This window comes from Orcinus orca, chromosome 3 (assembly GCF_937001465.1).
Source record: "Orcinus orca chromosome 3, mOrcOrc1.1, whole genome shotgun sequence".
In the NCBI taxonomy this organism is placed as follows: domain Eukaryota; kingdom Metazoa; phylum Chordata; class Mammalia; order Artiodactyla; family Delphinidae; genus Orcinus; species Orcinus orca.
In genome coordinates this window covers 68,241,053-68,256,248 of record NC_064561.1, presented here as the reverse complement: position 1 = coordinate 68,256,248, position 15,196 = coordinate 68,241,053, and the positions used below count along the sequence as shown (strand labels likewise).

At 50.3% G+C, this 15,196-nt stretch overlaps 1 protein-coding gene across 2 annotated transcripts; it reads right to left on the bottom strand.

The window, feature by feature from the left end:
• Nucleotides 1–311: 311 nt before the first annotated feature.
• Nucleotides 312–13,408, bottom strand: HBEGF (heparin binding EGF like growth factor). 2 transcript variants are annotated; one of them, XM_004280283.3, is made up of 6 exons: nucleotides 13,284–13,408; nucleotides 12,920–13,093; nucleotides 9,066–9,243; nucleotides 3,176–3,331; nucleotides 2,299–2,389; nucleotides 312–1,751 (listed from the first exon to the last, which is right to left on the bottom strand). In XM_004280283.3, exons 1-5 carry the CDS (start codon nucleotides 13,327–13,329, stop codon nucleotides 2,317–2,319), a joined length of 627 nt encoding a protein of 208 aa, XP_004280331.1. In that variant the 5' UTR covers nucleotides 13,330–13,408; the 3' UTR covers nucleotides 312–1,751; nucleotides 2,299–2,316. The 2 variants fall into 2 exon arrangements, 1 of the variants encoding a protein (XP_004280331.1); XR_007476692.1 differs by lacking the exon at nucleotides 312–1,751 and adding an exon at nucleotides 8,661–8,745.
• Between the last annotated feature and the right edge of the window lie 1,788 nt (nucleotides 13,409–15,196).

Here is a 15,196-nt window from a genome sequence, read left to right as displayed (position 1 = left end):
CTCTACTGTCTCAGAGATGTTATGATATAAGTACTAAGACAAATGATTAGAATCAGATTACCAGTTGCAGCTCTCTCACTTACCAACTGTGTATCCTCGGGCAAGTTACCTAACCTATCCAAGCCTCAGTTTCCAATTCTGGAAAAATGGGACAATAGTACCTCCTACATAGGGTTGTTGGGGATACTGAGATAGTATATATAAATAGGCCCGGGCTATTTATGGGCTTAGAAAATAGGCCTGGGCTATTTATGGGCTTAGAAAATACCTAGCTTAAACTAGCTCCCAGTTAAAACAATCAGACAGAAGGCTATGGAGTAAGGGTTATCTTTATTTGAATTGCAAAGTATAAATATAAACCAGGTTTGGAAATTCAGGTTTGTAACAGTTCAGTAATGGCACCAGAAACTTCCAGAAGGGACCACGACAGCATACCTTTGTAGTTTTGGTGAGGTGGGTGGGTTTACACAAAAGCCCTCCTCACCTCCAACCTTCTCTGTAGCAATTGGTAGGTTATCAATTACTAAGAACAGTCAGCTCCAATGTTTCCTGTTCCTCCTCAGCCTTTTTCTTTGCTAATCCCTTTTCTAGATTATCCTCTGCTGCATTGACCCCTGCATGGAGTAGCACCAGAAGAATGGCAGGATAAGAGAAATGTCTTGACACAAGGGACAGTGAGTTCCCACTCTGTGGACCTGGACCCATGGAGGGTGAGGGGCCAGGAAAGCTTCAGGCATGGAAGCCCAACTTCTTCTGAGACTGGGCAGGGAGAGGACACAGGGGAATACCGATATCTATTACATCTTGACATCAGCACCTTGGGCTTTCAAAACACAAACGGTAGACACAATCGCCTAGGCAAGACTGCCGTCCAACTCATAGAGTGGATCTGACAAAGTTAATTCCTACAGCCTGACCATACAGAACTCCCCCTGTGGCACTCAGATCATGGAAGATCTTCCGAAATGTGGACAGACAATAGATTACTACAGATGGATCACAGAGCCATCACACATTTGCAGCAGAGGAGACTAATGCTGAGCCAGATGGTGGGGGATGCAGGGTGGAGGGCCAGGAAATCGCCAAAGTAACAGTCTAGGCACTTGAAATATTATTGTTAGATTGTTAAAAACTAAATAAATTAACATACATAGAATAAAATAAATATATAATTTAAGAGGCATTTTACAAACAAACAAACAAACAAAAATAGTTGTTATTTTTCCATCTGGGTAGAAGTCCCAAAATTCAGAGTTCTCAGGTTTATGGTATTTCACAGTTAACTCATCAAATCCAGCACTGAAGGGTCCAAATGGCAGATCCCTTGGTGGCTTGTTGAGTACATGGCTTCTCAATCTTTGTTACTTTCTTCCAGTCCCCGAATCTTTCTTTCTTCCTCTCCTTCCTTTTTTTTTCAGGCAAAGATCCTGGAGCATATGGAATTTAACTGGCATTTTAATCCAGAAGATAAGTGTTTAAACAAACTTATGGGGGTAAGTAGGGCTTGGTGGAGGAGAATCAGAAGGGCACGAAGGTCCCTCACTTTTGCTTTCTTCTGACCCAGATCCCACTGGACATATTCTGTTTGGCACTTGAAGGCTCTGGTATTTTGGCAAAGCAGTTATGGGAGGCCCAATTTAGATGGCAACTGGGGATGAAGGAATCTTCATGGCTAGTTGTGAAGTCCTTCCCCTCTGCAGAGTCTGTCATCAACTTGTATCTTCTCAGAGGTAGCAGTCCCCAGCTGATTCCTAAAGCACAAGAAGAAGGCATTTAAAGCTGGATCCAGCTTAAGAGGTCTTAAGAGTCTCCTGAGTCCAGATTTAAGAAGCGGAAAGAGGGCTTCCCTGGTGGCGCAGTGGTTGAGAGTCCGCCTGCCGATGCAGGGGACACGGGTTCGTGCCCCGGTCCGGGAGGATCCCGCATGCCGTGGAGCGGCTGGGCCCGTGAGCCATGGCCGCTGAGGCTGCGCGTCTGGAGCCTGTGCTCTGCAACGGGAGGGGCCGCAACGGTGAGAGGCCCGCGTACCGCAAAAAAAAAAAAAGGGGTGGGAAGGAGAAGAGACAAGGATGAGAGAAGCTATCTTCTCAGGCATTGGTCTTGGGTATCTCTCTAGCAACTTCCACCCTAAGTGGAGATGCAGCACTGAGAACCTTTTTGAAAACAATTCTGCAGTGGGACCCTGACTCCATAGCAGCCCAACCCCTAGCTCCTAGGTCAAGAGAAGAATTCAGCATGCCTAGAAACAGATCCAGGAAAGGTGGTGATGGTACCATTGGGCAAAGGATGGACCATTACCTTGAGCACAGGTTTCTCTCAGTGGGACGTAGTCATGCCCAATTTCACTTTCTCTTCATTTTCCACGTCATAACCTCCTCTCCTGTGGTACCTGAGGAAAGTAAGTTTTGTGAGCAAGCTCTGCCTGCTAGAGGGTGCAGGCCCCAGAGCTGGTCCTTCCAAAAGATTCTGGCCCAGTGATTCTCTCCATACTTGGAAAAGCCCAGAGGATACGGCAGCTCAACAGACCTCTGGCCAAAGGTCCAACTGCCCCAAAGGATGCCTGTCTCTAATGGCAGGCTACAATTTGCTAAGAACTTTCACCTCATTTATACAATCCTCACAACATCTTTATGAGGTAGTGGAACAGAGATTACAATCACTGAAAGATTACAACCCTTAGAAAGACAGGTAACTTGATCCAGGTCTCACAACGCATGAGTTGCATGCTTGTAAATGGGCACAGAGTGCTTAGTAGGTCTCCTCAGTCTAGAATATAAGCTGGATTGAAAGCATGGCCTGGGGACCAGATGCCCCAGATTTGGAAGGATATACCAATAGCACCACCCATGCCCTGACTACCAAACCACACCCTAATGCCATCAGAGAACAGAGTCAGTAAAAAGAATTGTGTGAAGATGTGGCTCCATGGGTGGGTTGCTGAGCCTGCTGTGAGAAGCAGGACCTCCTACGGCCTGGCAATTTTTTTCCTGGGCTCTAGACACTGGACCTATGTCATACCAGAAAAGCCAGGTTCTTGGAGAGCCTGTACCCAGGAGTGTTAGTCAGACTCCTAGCCCAGGATTTGGGGGGTTAGAGGGCTCATGTGACCATCAGGTAGAAGACCCTGGAGGAGGAGGAATAGAAGTGATTTGCAAAAACAGCCTGTAACACTCACCAAAACATGAGAAGCCCCACGATGACCAGCAGACAGACGGATGACAGAACCACGACCACCACAACCAGGATGGTCGTGTGATCATAGGTATATAAACGATTTTTCACTGGGAGGCTCAGCCCATGGCACCTCTCTCCATGGTAACCCAGGTGGCAGCTGGTCCAAAACAGAACAAAGCAGAGATGAAGTTAGTGGTTTGGCTTCACTCTTGGCAACGGGCCACCTACATAAGCCAGAGCCTACTCCTCACAGCTTCAGCCTGTCAGTCCCTAACGGTGATTCCTGTCCTTCCTCTAGCCTTCTCTAGAAGCCCCTCTACAGGCTCTGTGGCCTTCCTCCTTCACTCCACGCCCTCCCCTTCTTCATTCCCTTTGGTCCTCTGGCACAAAATTCCTACTCCAGGCAGGGAAAAAGCAAAGGAGGACTTCAGGTCTTGGCTAGATTGTTCCACGTGTGGATGATTAATGACATGTGTGTTAAAATGTTCAGAGGACTTGGGCACAAGAGCTGGTGGGTTGGACTGAGGGGATTCAGTATCACTCCCTCTTGTGAGGCCCCTCAACACTCTGACCCAGAAATAAACCCAGCCTTCCCCACGAATGCTTCCAGCGTCCAGTCCCTCTGCCACTGCCCAGCCTATTAATAGGCCCTGCTCCTTTGCCAGAAGTCATTTTTCTCAAGTTTCCTTCATTTAACTCCCAGCTCCCCCTGGGTGCAAGGCCCAACTTGAAAGCTGAATTTTGGCCTTTGGCCTCTGAACGCTGGGCTATCAGGCCTACTTCATCCCAGGACAAAGCAAACAAACCAAGAAAACATCTTCTTGCCTAGCTGTCCTGCCAGTACATTTTAGAATGTCACAAAAAAAACCTTGGCTTTTCTCACTCAAGAAATAAATCAGATGGCAACTGCCTCTTCTAACACAAAACTTTTCCTGGAAGCCCTTGGGAAGACTGACAAGTGCCTACAGTTGAACAAGCACATTCACGTCCCTTTCTTTTTTTGCGGGGGAGCTGCGCGGCTTGGCTTGTGGGATCTTAGTTCCCCGACCAGGAATTGAACCCAGGCCCTAAGCAGTGAAAGCGCGGTCCTAACCACTGGACTGCCAGGGAATTCCCTCACATCCCTTTCCTTATCTGAGCATCCCAGAGATCCTTTGATGTAGGTAGGAGCCCATGTTACAGAAAGGCAGAGCTATTTTCCCCACAGTCACATAGCAGGGCAGAGACATAGACACAGATTGTCTGATGGTGAGCTCAGTGTGCTGCCCACACACATCCATAAATGCCCAGTCAGGGATGCCGTGGCACTGTCTGCCTGGGGACTTTAGGCCACTAACTGCTGAAGGAAGCACCAAGAACCCGGTGGCCCTCTATTCTGAACTGCACATCCTCTGGGGAAAAGCTTAGGCACCTCGTTCCTCAGAGCAAGGAATCCCTTCTTCCTGCCGAGAGGTACCAGGAAAGTTCCAAGGAGCAGACCTATCAGACCCGGGGGCCTGGCTGCCCCTGCCTTCCTTCCCAGCACCTCTTCCTTTCCCAGCTCCTTCTGGGTGTTTCGGGGAACCACCTCACTGCAGGATAAACGTAGGTCAGGCCCACAGCAGAGCACACAGCTCCTTGCCCAGCCTCTCCATGCATCTGTCCCATCAGCCCAGGTGGACAAAACAATGACCCCTATCCTGCCAGGACATAGAGGATGCTCTTAGGAGCATCCCTGGAAAATCACTTGTTCAAAGCACTTTACAGTTTATAAGACACTGTCCTTATCAACTAGCTTAACTGAGACTCATAACACCCTGGTAGGCAGGTATAACCTCTTTTACATATTGAAAGACTACGATTAGGGTCAGAGAGAGTAAATGATTTGCTAAATGTTTCACAACTAGGGAGCAGAAGGGCCAAATTCCAAATTCATAATTATTTCCATTCTGAACAGTGTAGGTTACCCCAAGGAAACACATATCTGATGGGCTTGATGGGTTTCTGGAGCAGAAACAGAGAGCGGTCTGACTCTGCTCTCTCAGTTATTATTACTGTTATCTTGAATGATAAATAACAATTAATAGCACACATTACAGGCTTACTATGAGCCAAGTACTCTGTGCTAATTGCTTTACAAGGATCATTTCATGTAATCTTAAAAACATCTCTATGGGCTTCCCTGGTGGCGCAGTGGTTGAGAGTCCGCCTGCCGATGCAGGGGACGTGGGTTCGTGCCCTGGTCTGGGAAGATCCCACATGCCGCAGAGCGGCTGGGCCCGTGGGCCGTGGCCGCTGAGCCTGCGCATCCGGAGCCTGTGTTCCACAACAGGAGAGGCCACAACAGTGAGAGGCCCGCGTACCGCAAAAAAACAAAAAAAAACCAACATCTCTGTGAAGTAGGAGTTACTATCCCCATTTTAAAGATGAAGAGACTGAGGCCAAACTTCTGTTAGATAACCTGCCCAAGATTACACAGGTAGTGAGTGGTAGAGCCAGGATTTGACTCAGCAGTCTGGCTGACTTCAGAGACTGTGCTTTCCTGCGGGGAGGGAAGGTGAAGTTGAGTCTGTTTTTCACTTCCAGCCCATCATTCAAACCCCACAGGTACTTACTCAGATGATAGAAATAAAGCTTGGCCTCAGAGTCCCGCAATTCAGTTACATAATCCCTCCACCCCCACCCTGAGTCAAAAGGATAATAATGTAAACATCCTAATATTACCCACGTCCCCCTCCCTTTGCAGACAACCCCTGGCTCCCCCAGGGAAGGAGCATTCCAAGCATCCCAGGGTGAGGGCAAGATCGTATGTCTTGCCCAGAGCCAGTGACCCATCAAACTGGGATGTGTTGCTCCTACCCACGTCTGTGGCCCATTTCAGAACTTGTATTACAACAGAAGCAAGGACCCTCTAGAGTACAGAGACATCTTCCAATTTGGATTTCTCCACCCCTACCCCAGGAGGTAGAGGGGGCACCATTTGGCGCAGGGGACTCAGAATACATGAGTTCCAGACTGGTCCTGCTGCTATTTCTAGCCAAGTGATCTGGAGCAAGTTACGGTCGCGTTTCCAAGCTTCAGTTTTCTCATGTGAAAGGCAGGAATAATAAATGCCTACGTCACTAGAGCTTTGCGAAGCTCAAATGAGATAATACAAATAAAAGCACTTAATAAAAGGCCAAGTCCCACATGTGTGGGAGTTACTATATAATCAGATTCCGGAGGATACTGCCCATATCCTGAGGAAGGGAGCACCAAAGTCAGACGGAGCCAAAGAGAAGGGGGCTCGCCATTCCTTCTTGGCATCTGGGCAGTGAGGCCAAGTAGAGCCTTCAGGCCTGTCTCTCTTCCAGCTCTGAGTCCTCGTCAGGCTAACTGTCCCCAGGCTTCCTCCAGCCACAGGAAACTTTGCAGCCAGTTTCTGGGTCAGCAGCTCATCAGGAGCCCCAGGAAACTGCTCTTTGAGGGCAACTTTTGGCTGGTGACACAAAAGGGTTTTCCTGTGGGTGATGGCTGCAGAGGGCTGGTTTAGGAAGCCGGCCAGCCTCAAGCTCACCACGGCAGCCTGACACACCCGGCTGGTGGTTGCTGGGTCTGGAGGCAAGAAGGAGCCACAGAGTGTCCCAGATGTAGGTGCCCAGATGTCACATTCTCCCAAACCAGGAGCTCTGTGTCTTCTTGCTGCCTGCTGCCCTGAGTACCAAGGGCTGGAGGCAGGAGGCTGCCAAGCCAGACACAGAATTCAGCCCCTTGAAAATCTGCCTAGGAAGCAGACACAGAGTCTTCACATCAGATTCCATGCTCTTCAATTAGAAAAAGCCTTAGGAGACCTCTAGTATAATAGCTGCCCTCTGTAAAATCGTGCTCCAACTCTGTAAGAACAGACAGGGAAGAAGGACGCAATCCAACACCCAGTGCAGCCTGGGGGCATGAAAAGCATGTTGGACGGGAAGTCAGGCACCTGAGTGCCTGTCCTGTTTCCACACACTTTATTTAGCTGTTGATCTCAGACAAATCACTTCCTACTTCTGGGCTCCAGTTTCCTCATCTTTCAAGTACAGACAGCAAGCCCTGCCTACCCAGCAGAGGGCTTTTGAGAATACAGGGCTGTATTTTCCCATCCCCTAGAATAGCTGACACCAAGTAGGTGCTCAACAGAGACCTGTTGGGCTCAACTCATATTAAATGTAAACTGTAAAGCTCCATGGCAAAGGAAGGAAGGCACTGTCACAGTTACCATCACCATCCCTAGGGCCACCTTGACCCTGGACACCATTATCTAGGTTCTCTGGGTTTAGGTGGTCAGTCAAGCTCAGCTCTCCAGGAGAGAAGCCTTAAAAGGGTTCTCAGCTGAGCAGTGGAAGTCCCTCCACCAACGCCCTGGACCAGTTCGGCCCAGACAGATTTCTGGCCTTGATCCATCTTGACTACGCTCAGAGTCACTGCCTCCACCCTGTGCTAATGAGGCCAGTTTACAAATTTAGGACAACATTCCCTGCCCTGTCTCAAGACTTCTGGAAGAATAATTGGGGGACTGTCTAGGTCACTCTTTTTTTTTTTTTAACATCTTTATTGGAGTGTAATTGCTTTACAGTATTGTGTTAGTTTCTGCTGTATAACAAAGGGAATCAGCTATATGTATACATATATCCCCATACTTCCTCCCTCTTGCATCTCCCTCCCACTGTCTAGGTCACTCTTAAGCAACCCAATACCAAGCTCTTGACAAGGATATGAAAGGAGAGGACACACAAGTGACTGTAGACGTGGAGGGGGGTGATGGGTCTGTCTGACAATTGCCAAATACAGGGCAACTCTGCTATATGAGATCAGATGGGACAAAGAAGCTTTAAAAAAAAAACCAAAGGATCTGTACCAATCACAGCAGAAGAGATGCGAGGCAGCCAGCCTTCTCGACAGGCTGGGAAGTGGTGTGCACACAGCAATCTCCTGACTCTGTCCAGAGCCTCCCAGGTCACAGAGGTTGCCACTCCACAGAAACTCAGGCCCAGCAGAAGAGAGTGCATGTTTACAGCCTGATGTGGGTGTTGGTCTCAGGCACAGTGGCGACATTATGCCTGCCACAGAGCATGGCAGTGTCGTCATCCCTGAGGGGTTGCCAAGGCAGCCATTTGCTGGGCTTGGCCTAGCAGAGTGGCTGGGGAACCCATGGCCTCTCCACCCACACCCCTGCCCAGGGAAGGGGTGGTGCTGCCTGACCGGGGGCTGATGCCTACTGATTTGGGTTCCATTTTCCGTTAATCTTACACAAAGGAAGTGTTCTCCCACCCCCATAGCCAAAGGTCAATACCCACCATGTCCCCCACCTCCTGGCCCTGGCCAGGGTGAGGAAGAAGGGAGGAGGGGCTTCTCCCTGCTCCCACAATGATTGCTTTCTCTACAGTCCTGCCATGTCTTAGAATCAACCCACATTTGCTCATTCATATGCACATATGTCTGAGTACACATACCTGCATAGCACGTATCCAAATGCACCTCATACCTACCTGCAGGACTTGGGAAAGAAGGCCACGGGAGCTCCACTCCACCCAGGAGCCCCACTCTGCCATGTTTCCTACTGGCTTCTCCCATCTGGAGTAGGGCATGAGGCAGAAATGAAGAACCTGCCTTCAGGTGTCAGCTCTCCGAGCGTGTGCTCATTTCTGAGCAAGCAGGAAATGCCCCCAAAGATGAAAGAGCATCACAAACCCACGCCACAGGAAATTGCATCCTATGCTGGGGGGAGCCCCTTCCACTGACTAAAAATATTTCCCCTCCTCCCAACTTCCTCCCAGAGGTTGAGAAGAAACTGGGTGGATTTATGAATTCAAGGAACAGTGACAACCAGGAACAGCCACCAGGCTGACAAAGAGTGAGCTGTTAACAGTCAGCCCCGGGGAAGGGACACTTACATGCAGGATGGAGCCCGGAGCTCCTTCACATATTTGCATTCTCCATGGATGCAGAAGTCCTTGTATTTCCGAAGACATGGGTCTCTCTTCTTCCCTAACCCCTTGCCTTTCTTCTTTCTTTTCCCACGCTCCTCCTTGCTCGGTGTGGCCAGAGCTTGTGGCTTGGAAGAGAAAGCAGCTGCGGTAGAAAAGTACCCTGTTACGTCTTTGACTTCGTCAGGGGAAAAAATCAGAACAGCACAGTGTCTGGAAGGATGTTTTGATCCTACCTGAAGTCAGAGGCCTGGGAAGGCCTCTCGGCTCAGTGCCTCCCAAGAGCTGAAGGAAGACTGGGCAGACCTCCCAAAAGTGGTGGAGGAAGTAGAGGCTGGGGGGTCCCAAGGAAGACATTTCATAAACTCAGTTTAAGAACCTCATTCTATGGACTTGAGGACACGGGGAGGGGGAAGGGTAAGCTGGGACGAAGTGAGAGAGTGGCATGGACATATATACACTACCAAACGTAAAATAGATAGCTAGTGGGAAGCAGCCGCATAGCACAGGGAGATCAGCTCAGTGCTTTGTGACCACCTAGAGGGGTGGGATAGGGAGGGTGGGAGGGAGACGCAAGAGGGAGGGGACAAGGGGATGTATGTATATGTGTAGCTGATTCACTTCGTTATACAGCAGAAACTAACACAACATTGTAAAGCAATTATACTCCAATAAAGATGTTAAAAAAAAAAAAGACTACTGGGTCCAAGTGACACTAAATAAAAAGGACCTCGTTCTAAGAATGCTAGCTTCTGTTGAGTAGCTTCTGTTGAGTAACTGCAGCTGATTGGGCAGTTCTACTAACCTCACCCCCACCCCACTGTCCATCCTCATCTCCTACTCCCCCACGCCCACTTGGTTCTATTTTGGCCTTAAATCAGCCTCATTTCCTGATGCTACACTCAGTAACCCATTTGCAGGAAGACAGCGTCAGAGATAAAAATTGCTTCTGGAGAAGGTACTCGGAGAGTATTTTAGAGGGAAGAGGCTCCTAAAATAAGAACAGTGCCCATGTCCAGGTGGTCCCCTCTGGGGTACCCATTAGCAGCAGCGGACCATGAGCCCAGAGCAGAACCAGGCTCAGGGACAGCAAGCAGGCCACCCCTGGTCAGAGATTTGCTGTTTTAACTTTTTAAATTTTTTTAATTTTAAAAATATTTTTATTGATCTATAGTTGATTTACAATAGTGTGCTAATTTCAAAGAGCCTTGCTTTTTTGACATCAAACAAAATATTTACCCTGCTCTGTGTGCTATTTGCAGCTCACCACTTCTCTCAAAGGTCCATTTACATATATCCCCAGATGTCCTGTTTATAGCTCCCTAGGATGGGGAGTACAGTGCACAAGAAGCAGAAAGATGGAAAGTAAAGAACTATCAGAAGGAACTAGAACAATGATAACTCTCCCCATTCTTTCCACACTTAAAAAGGGAAAAACAACCTCACACAGACATCCAGCTGGGACTGATCATGGGCTATGCCCATCAGCCCAGGGGTCTGACACAAGTCTCCCCTCCCCTGTCCCAGCAGAAAAAAGGTGCCTGCTGTCTATGGCTATAGCCACATGTCTGGTAGAAGGATGAGCGTCATACATTAGACTGGAGTCCTAGGATCCTCAAGGTGGAATTGACTTCAAAAAATATGGCTTTCCATTTTCTGTTGAAAAACTTGAGGTCCCGAAAGGCAGTGACTTGCCCAAGGTCCTACAGGTTTGGGATCTGAAATGTGGTCTCTGGACTCCATATCCAGTGCCCTTTCCCAACACACCAAGCTGCCTCACACAACCCAGTCCCCTCTTGCAGACAAGCCTAGAGCACATGGGATGCTGAGCCAGGAATGAGACAATGAATGGGCTCTGAAGTTAGCAGACCCATGCTCGAATTTCAGCCATGTGATCTTGGGCAAGTCACTTAATCTCTCTGAACCCTGTAGCTCTTGGTAAAAAGTGGAGAACAGGTGTTCCTATCTCAGAGGGTTGCAGCAAGGATTAATTAACCCACAATAACATGTTAAGTGCCTAGAATACAGGAGGCACTTAATAAATGGTAACAGTTATTTATTTTAGGTGATAGGATCCCTATACCTGAAAAATAGTCTTTGCCCAGCAAACCCAAGTAAGAAGAGGCAGATGCCAGTAGTAGTCCCATAGACTCTTGTTTCCTCTGGTGCAGACCCAGGCCCTTTCAGAACTCAGAAGGTGAGGCAGATGCTCAGAGGAAACCAATGACCATGGCTGTGGTGAAATTGAGGCAGGAGGGCCCAGCCGATCAGAAAAAGGAGGGAGAGGGACTTCCCTGGTGGCGCAGTGGTTAAGAATCCGCCTGCCAATGCAGGGGACACGGGTTCGAGCCCTGGTCCGGGAAGATCCCACATGCCGTGGAGCAACTAAGCCCGTGCACCACAACTACCGAGCCTGCACTCTAGAGCCCACGAGTCACAACTACTGAGCCCGTGTGCCCCAACTACTGAAGCCCACACGCCTAAAACCCGTGCTCTGCAACAAGAGAAGCCACCGCAATGAGAAGCCTGAGCACCACAATGAAGAGTAGCTCCCGCTCTCTGCAACTAGAGAAAGCCCGCACGCAGCAACGAAGACCCAGCACAGCCAAAAATAAATAAATAAATAAATTTTTTTAAAAAAAAAGAAAAGGGAGGGAGAGAGTGACAGGGTGACAGCCAGGCTCCTGCCGGGGAGAGGGAGCAGTGAGTCAGGTCTGCAGAGCTAGGAGGAGCAGCTGTGTGGGTGGAGGGTGAGTCACAGCCCAGCTCTGCCCTGCCTATGAGGAGAGGGCCAGGAGAATACAGGTTGTTCAGGCCAGGAGTGACCCCCAGAGGGCCACTGTGAGAGGATGGAAGGTGGGAACCCAGCCTCAGCTTTGGGGCAGACCCCTGATGTATACTAAATAGAGATAGCACCTAAGGGAAACTCTGGGTAAGGAAGAAGGGTGGCAGAGGAGCAGACAGAGCCAGAACAGGTGGGTATCTTTCCAACCAAATATAGTCATTCCGGGGCTCCAGGGCTCAGTCCCTGCTCCACCCTTAAGAATCTCTGCAGGTGACTGGGGGCAAGGAAGCAGGCAATACTGGAGGTTCTGGACTCTGCTCTGTGCTTGTATTTACTTAGCCACAGCACCTCTGCTGGTTGAAGGATCCCATTTGGCCCTTCCTCCCTTGGAGTCTCTCTCAGGGACTCAAGGTGGTCAGGAAGTATCCAGGCTTGTGTAGGATTTGTAGACACCCAGCATATCAATACAGCTCTCTAGGGACCCAGTGCTCACCATTCACAGCCTCCCAAGGAGGTGCTGGCCTAACCTGAGGGGGGACCAAGTGCTCCTCGTTCCCCTGTTTCCCCAACCTGGAGACAGGTGGATGGAGGAGACTAACACTGCACACCTTGTATGTGCCTAGCATCTCCACATCTGTTACCTTATTTTATACATAATAGTCAGTTGATGTGGGAATTAGGGGTTGTGCACATTTTTTCATAGAAACTCTAAGGAAAGCATCTCAACCATTCCTTGTTCCTATCACCCAGTTTACCTCAGAGGAACGTACCAACCCCACACACCTTGCCTGTTTCAATTTGCCTCAGAGTATGCAGAAAGGCAGCAACGTGGCATGTGAGACTACGTTGGGCAAGAAAGACAACAGGATCTACATTCTAGGACCCCCGCAGTGAGTTTGTCAGGCCAAGCGGCTTTTCCTTGAGGTCCTCCATGAAAACCCCCAAACCATAGGTGTGCCCAATCGGCATAAATGCCAGATCCACTTATTCTTCAACTGTCCACCGGGGTCCGAGGATGGGCATCCCTCACACCCACCTCTGAAAAGGTCCAGGTCTGTCTCTTCCAAGTCCAGGACTTCCCGGCCTCGGCCACCTCCCGGGGGCAGCAGCTGGTCCGTAGATTGAGTAGGGGAGTCCAGATTGCTGGTTCCAGCCGCCAGCCCTCTTCGAAGCCGCTCCAGGCTGTCGCCGGTCACCAACGCCGAGAGCACTGCGGGTGAGGGACGAGGCCGCTTCAGACCCGCCGCCCAGACCCCCGTCGCCACGTACCGCTGCCGGCGCCCGCCTGCCAGGGAGCACGGGCCCCACCAAGTGGCCCGCGCCGGGGGCGCTGCAGCGATCTTCCTCCGTGTCCCCTGCAGAACGTCCCCATCCCCCCCGACCCCCGGCAGCCCTCTTACCTGCAGCCAAAAGGAGCTTCAGCACCACCGACGGCAGCAGCTTCATGGTCCCGGACTCGGCGGAGGCGGCGAGGCAGCAGTCACTTTGGAGGCGGCGGCCACCGGGCGCTGGCACGGGAGCCGGGTGGGAGGAGCACAGGAGATCCTGCCGGGCACGTTCTGCTGTCGGCCTCTGCGTGCAAGCCTGGCTGGGATCTGAGCGGAGCTCGCGGCCGCTGGGCGTCTCTGTATTCACTCTGTCTGTCCGTCCGCCCGAGCCCTTGAGCCTCAGTAAGTATAGCCAGCTGCCTTCCGCGCGCAGCTCCCTCGGTAGACTGAGGGCTCCCGGGCTTGCGGCCGGGAATAAGGCTCCAGGAGGCGCCGAGACTCCGCCCCGCCCCCTGCCGCCCCGCCCCCCCTCCTCCCGCGCTGGGACTCCCGCCCGGCTCCAGGCGCCTGCCGCCCAGCCCCGGACCCCGTGGGCGCGGCTGGGAAAAGGGGCGGGAGAAGGGGGCGGTGCTCACATATTTTGGGACTAGGCCAGAGCAGCCGCGGCCTGACTGTGGGTAGGGCTGCTGACCGGCAGGTGGCGGGGACTAGCTCCTACCTTTCCCCAGATGCCTGTCACGCTGCAGCCTTGGGACTGCTGAGCTGCGCTTCGCCCTTGGACACCCCTCATTCCTTCCTCTCTTCCAGGCCTGGTCCCTCCGGTCATCCGTGCTCTAAACCAGAGACCTCCACCCATGTCATCTTCTGAGCTTCAGAAATCCTCTTCTTTGCCTACCGATAAATCAAGTAGTAAATAATAATTAATTCATTTATCATTTAAAATTAGACACATGAATGCCAGGAGGTCTTGTGAGCCCAAGATTACCAGAGTTGCAGTTGCAGGCACCTGGTATCAACCCAGCAAAAGGAAAGCAAGTTAGTGGTATTCTTCCAGCCACTGGAGTGGCTTCTCCTCATCTTTGTCCCAGAGGACATTGTCTCCATTAGGATTTTTGAACTATTGAGTATAATTCCCAGGCTTCTGGGATTGGAGAGACACAGGCTGTGAAACAAGCCTCCTACTTTTCCTTGCCTTTGAACACCACCTTCTTCTCCAACATAAAAGCTGAGCCCCCTCCCACAGGACCCAGCTGGCTAGCCTAGGTTGCCACGTTCAACAGGTGCCAGGAGATTGATGTGTTTTTCTTCCAACTTATGAATTTTTACAGGGGTCTTCTGGAGTCAATGTCCTGACCCAAAGAAATTACTCTCTCAGTAGGCATTTCAGCTCCCAGGGACACGCTGGGACGGGAGTTTTAAGACACAGGGCTGGGTTCGCATTCAGAGCCCTCAAATTGTGCCAGGTAGAGCTGCTTGCCTGATTCAGCCCATGTGTAGGGATAAAAACAGGCCTGCTATTTATACATAGTCTATCCCACTCTCCCTCCCCATCCCCACTTCTGCAGGGGTAAATGGGGCTCTTCCCTCTTAATTTGTCCCTAGCAACTCTCCCCAGGTTTAGGTTTCCATAATGCCCTGGAATCACTACAGATCTAAGCTGGAATCCTAACTTTGCTTCTTACTGTGTGACCTTGGACAAGATATTTAATCTCACTGAGTCTCAGTTTCCACATCTCTCAAATGGGAATAACAATAATAATAATTCCTACTTTGTAGAGAGCTTCGTGAAGATTGAACGAGGGAACACATATAGAGCAATTAGTATAGGGCCAGACATATTGTCATAAATGTGACCTATTATTATCATTATTATTACTAATCATTCTATACTGACTGTTCCACTTCCTTAGCAACCTCTTTTCTCTCCCTTCCCCACAGGTCTGAGGCTCCACGTGTGGTTGGGCTGGTTTTTAGGAGGAAGCTCACCTGTCACCTATTTGGCCAAGTGCCACTGTGGGATTGTTCCTTTTGGTGGTCAGTATTGG

Coding starts and splice junctions, on each gene's coding strand:
- HBEGF (XM_004280283.3), bottom strand. CDS start 13,329: ATGAAGCTGCTGCCGTCGGTGGTGCTGAAGCTCCTTTTGGCTGCAG. Junction 13,094..13,283: donor GAAGCTCCTTTTGGCTGCAG/GTAAGAGGGCTG, acceptor CCTCACCCGCAG/TGCTCTCGGCGTTGGTGACC. Junction 2,390..3,175: donor GTGGGGCTTCTCATGTTTTG/GTGAGTGTTACA, acceptor TACTTTCCTCAG/GTACCACAGGAGAGGAGGTT.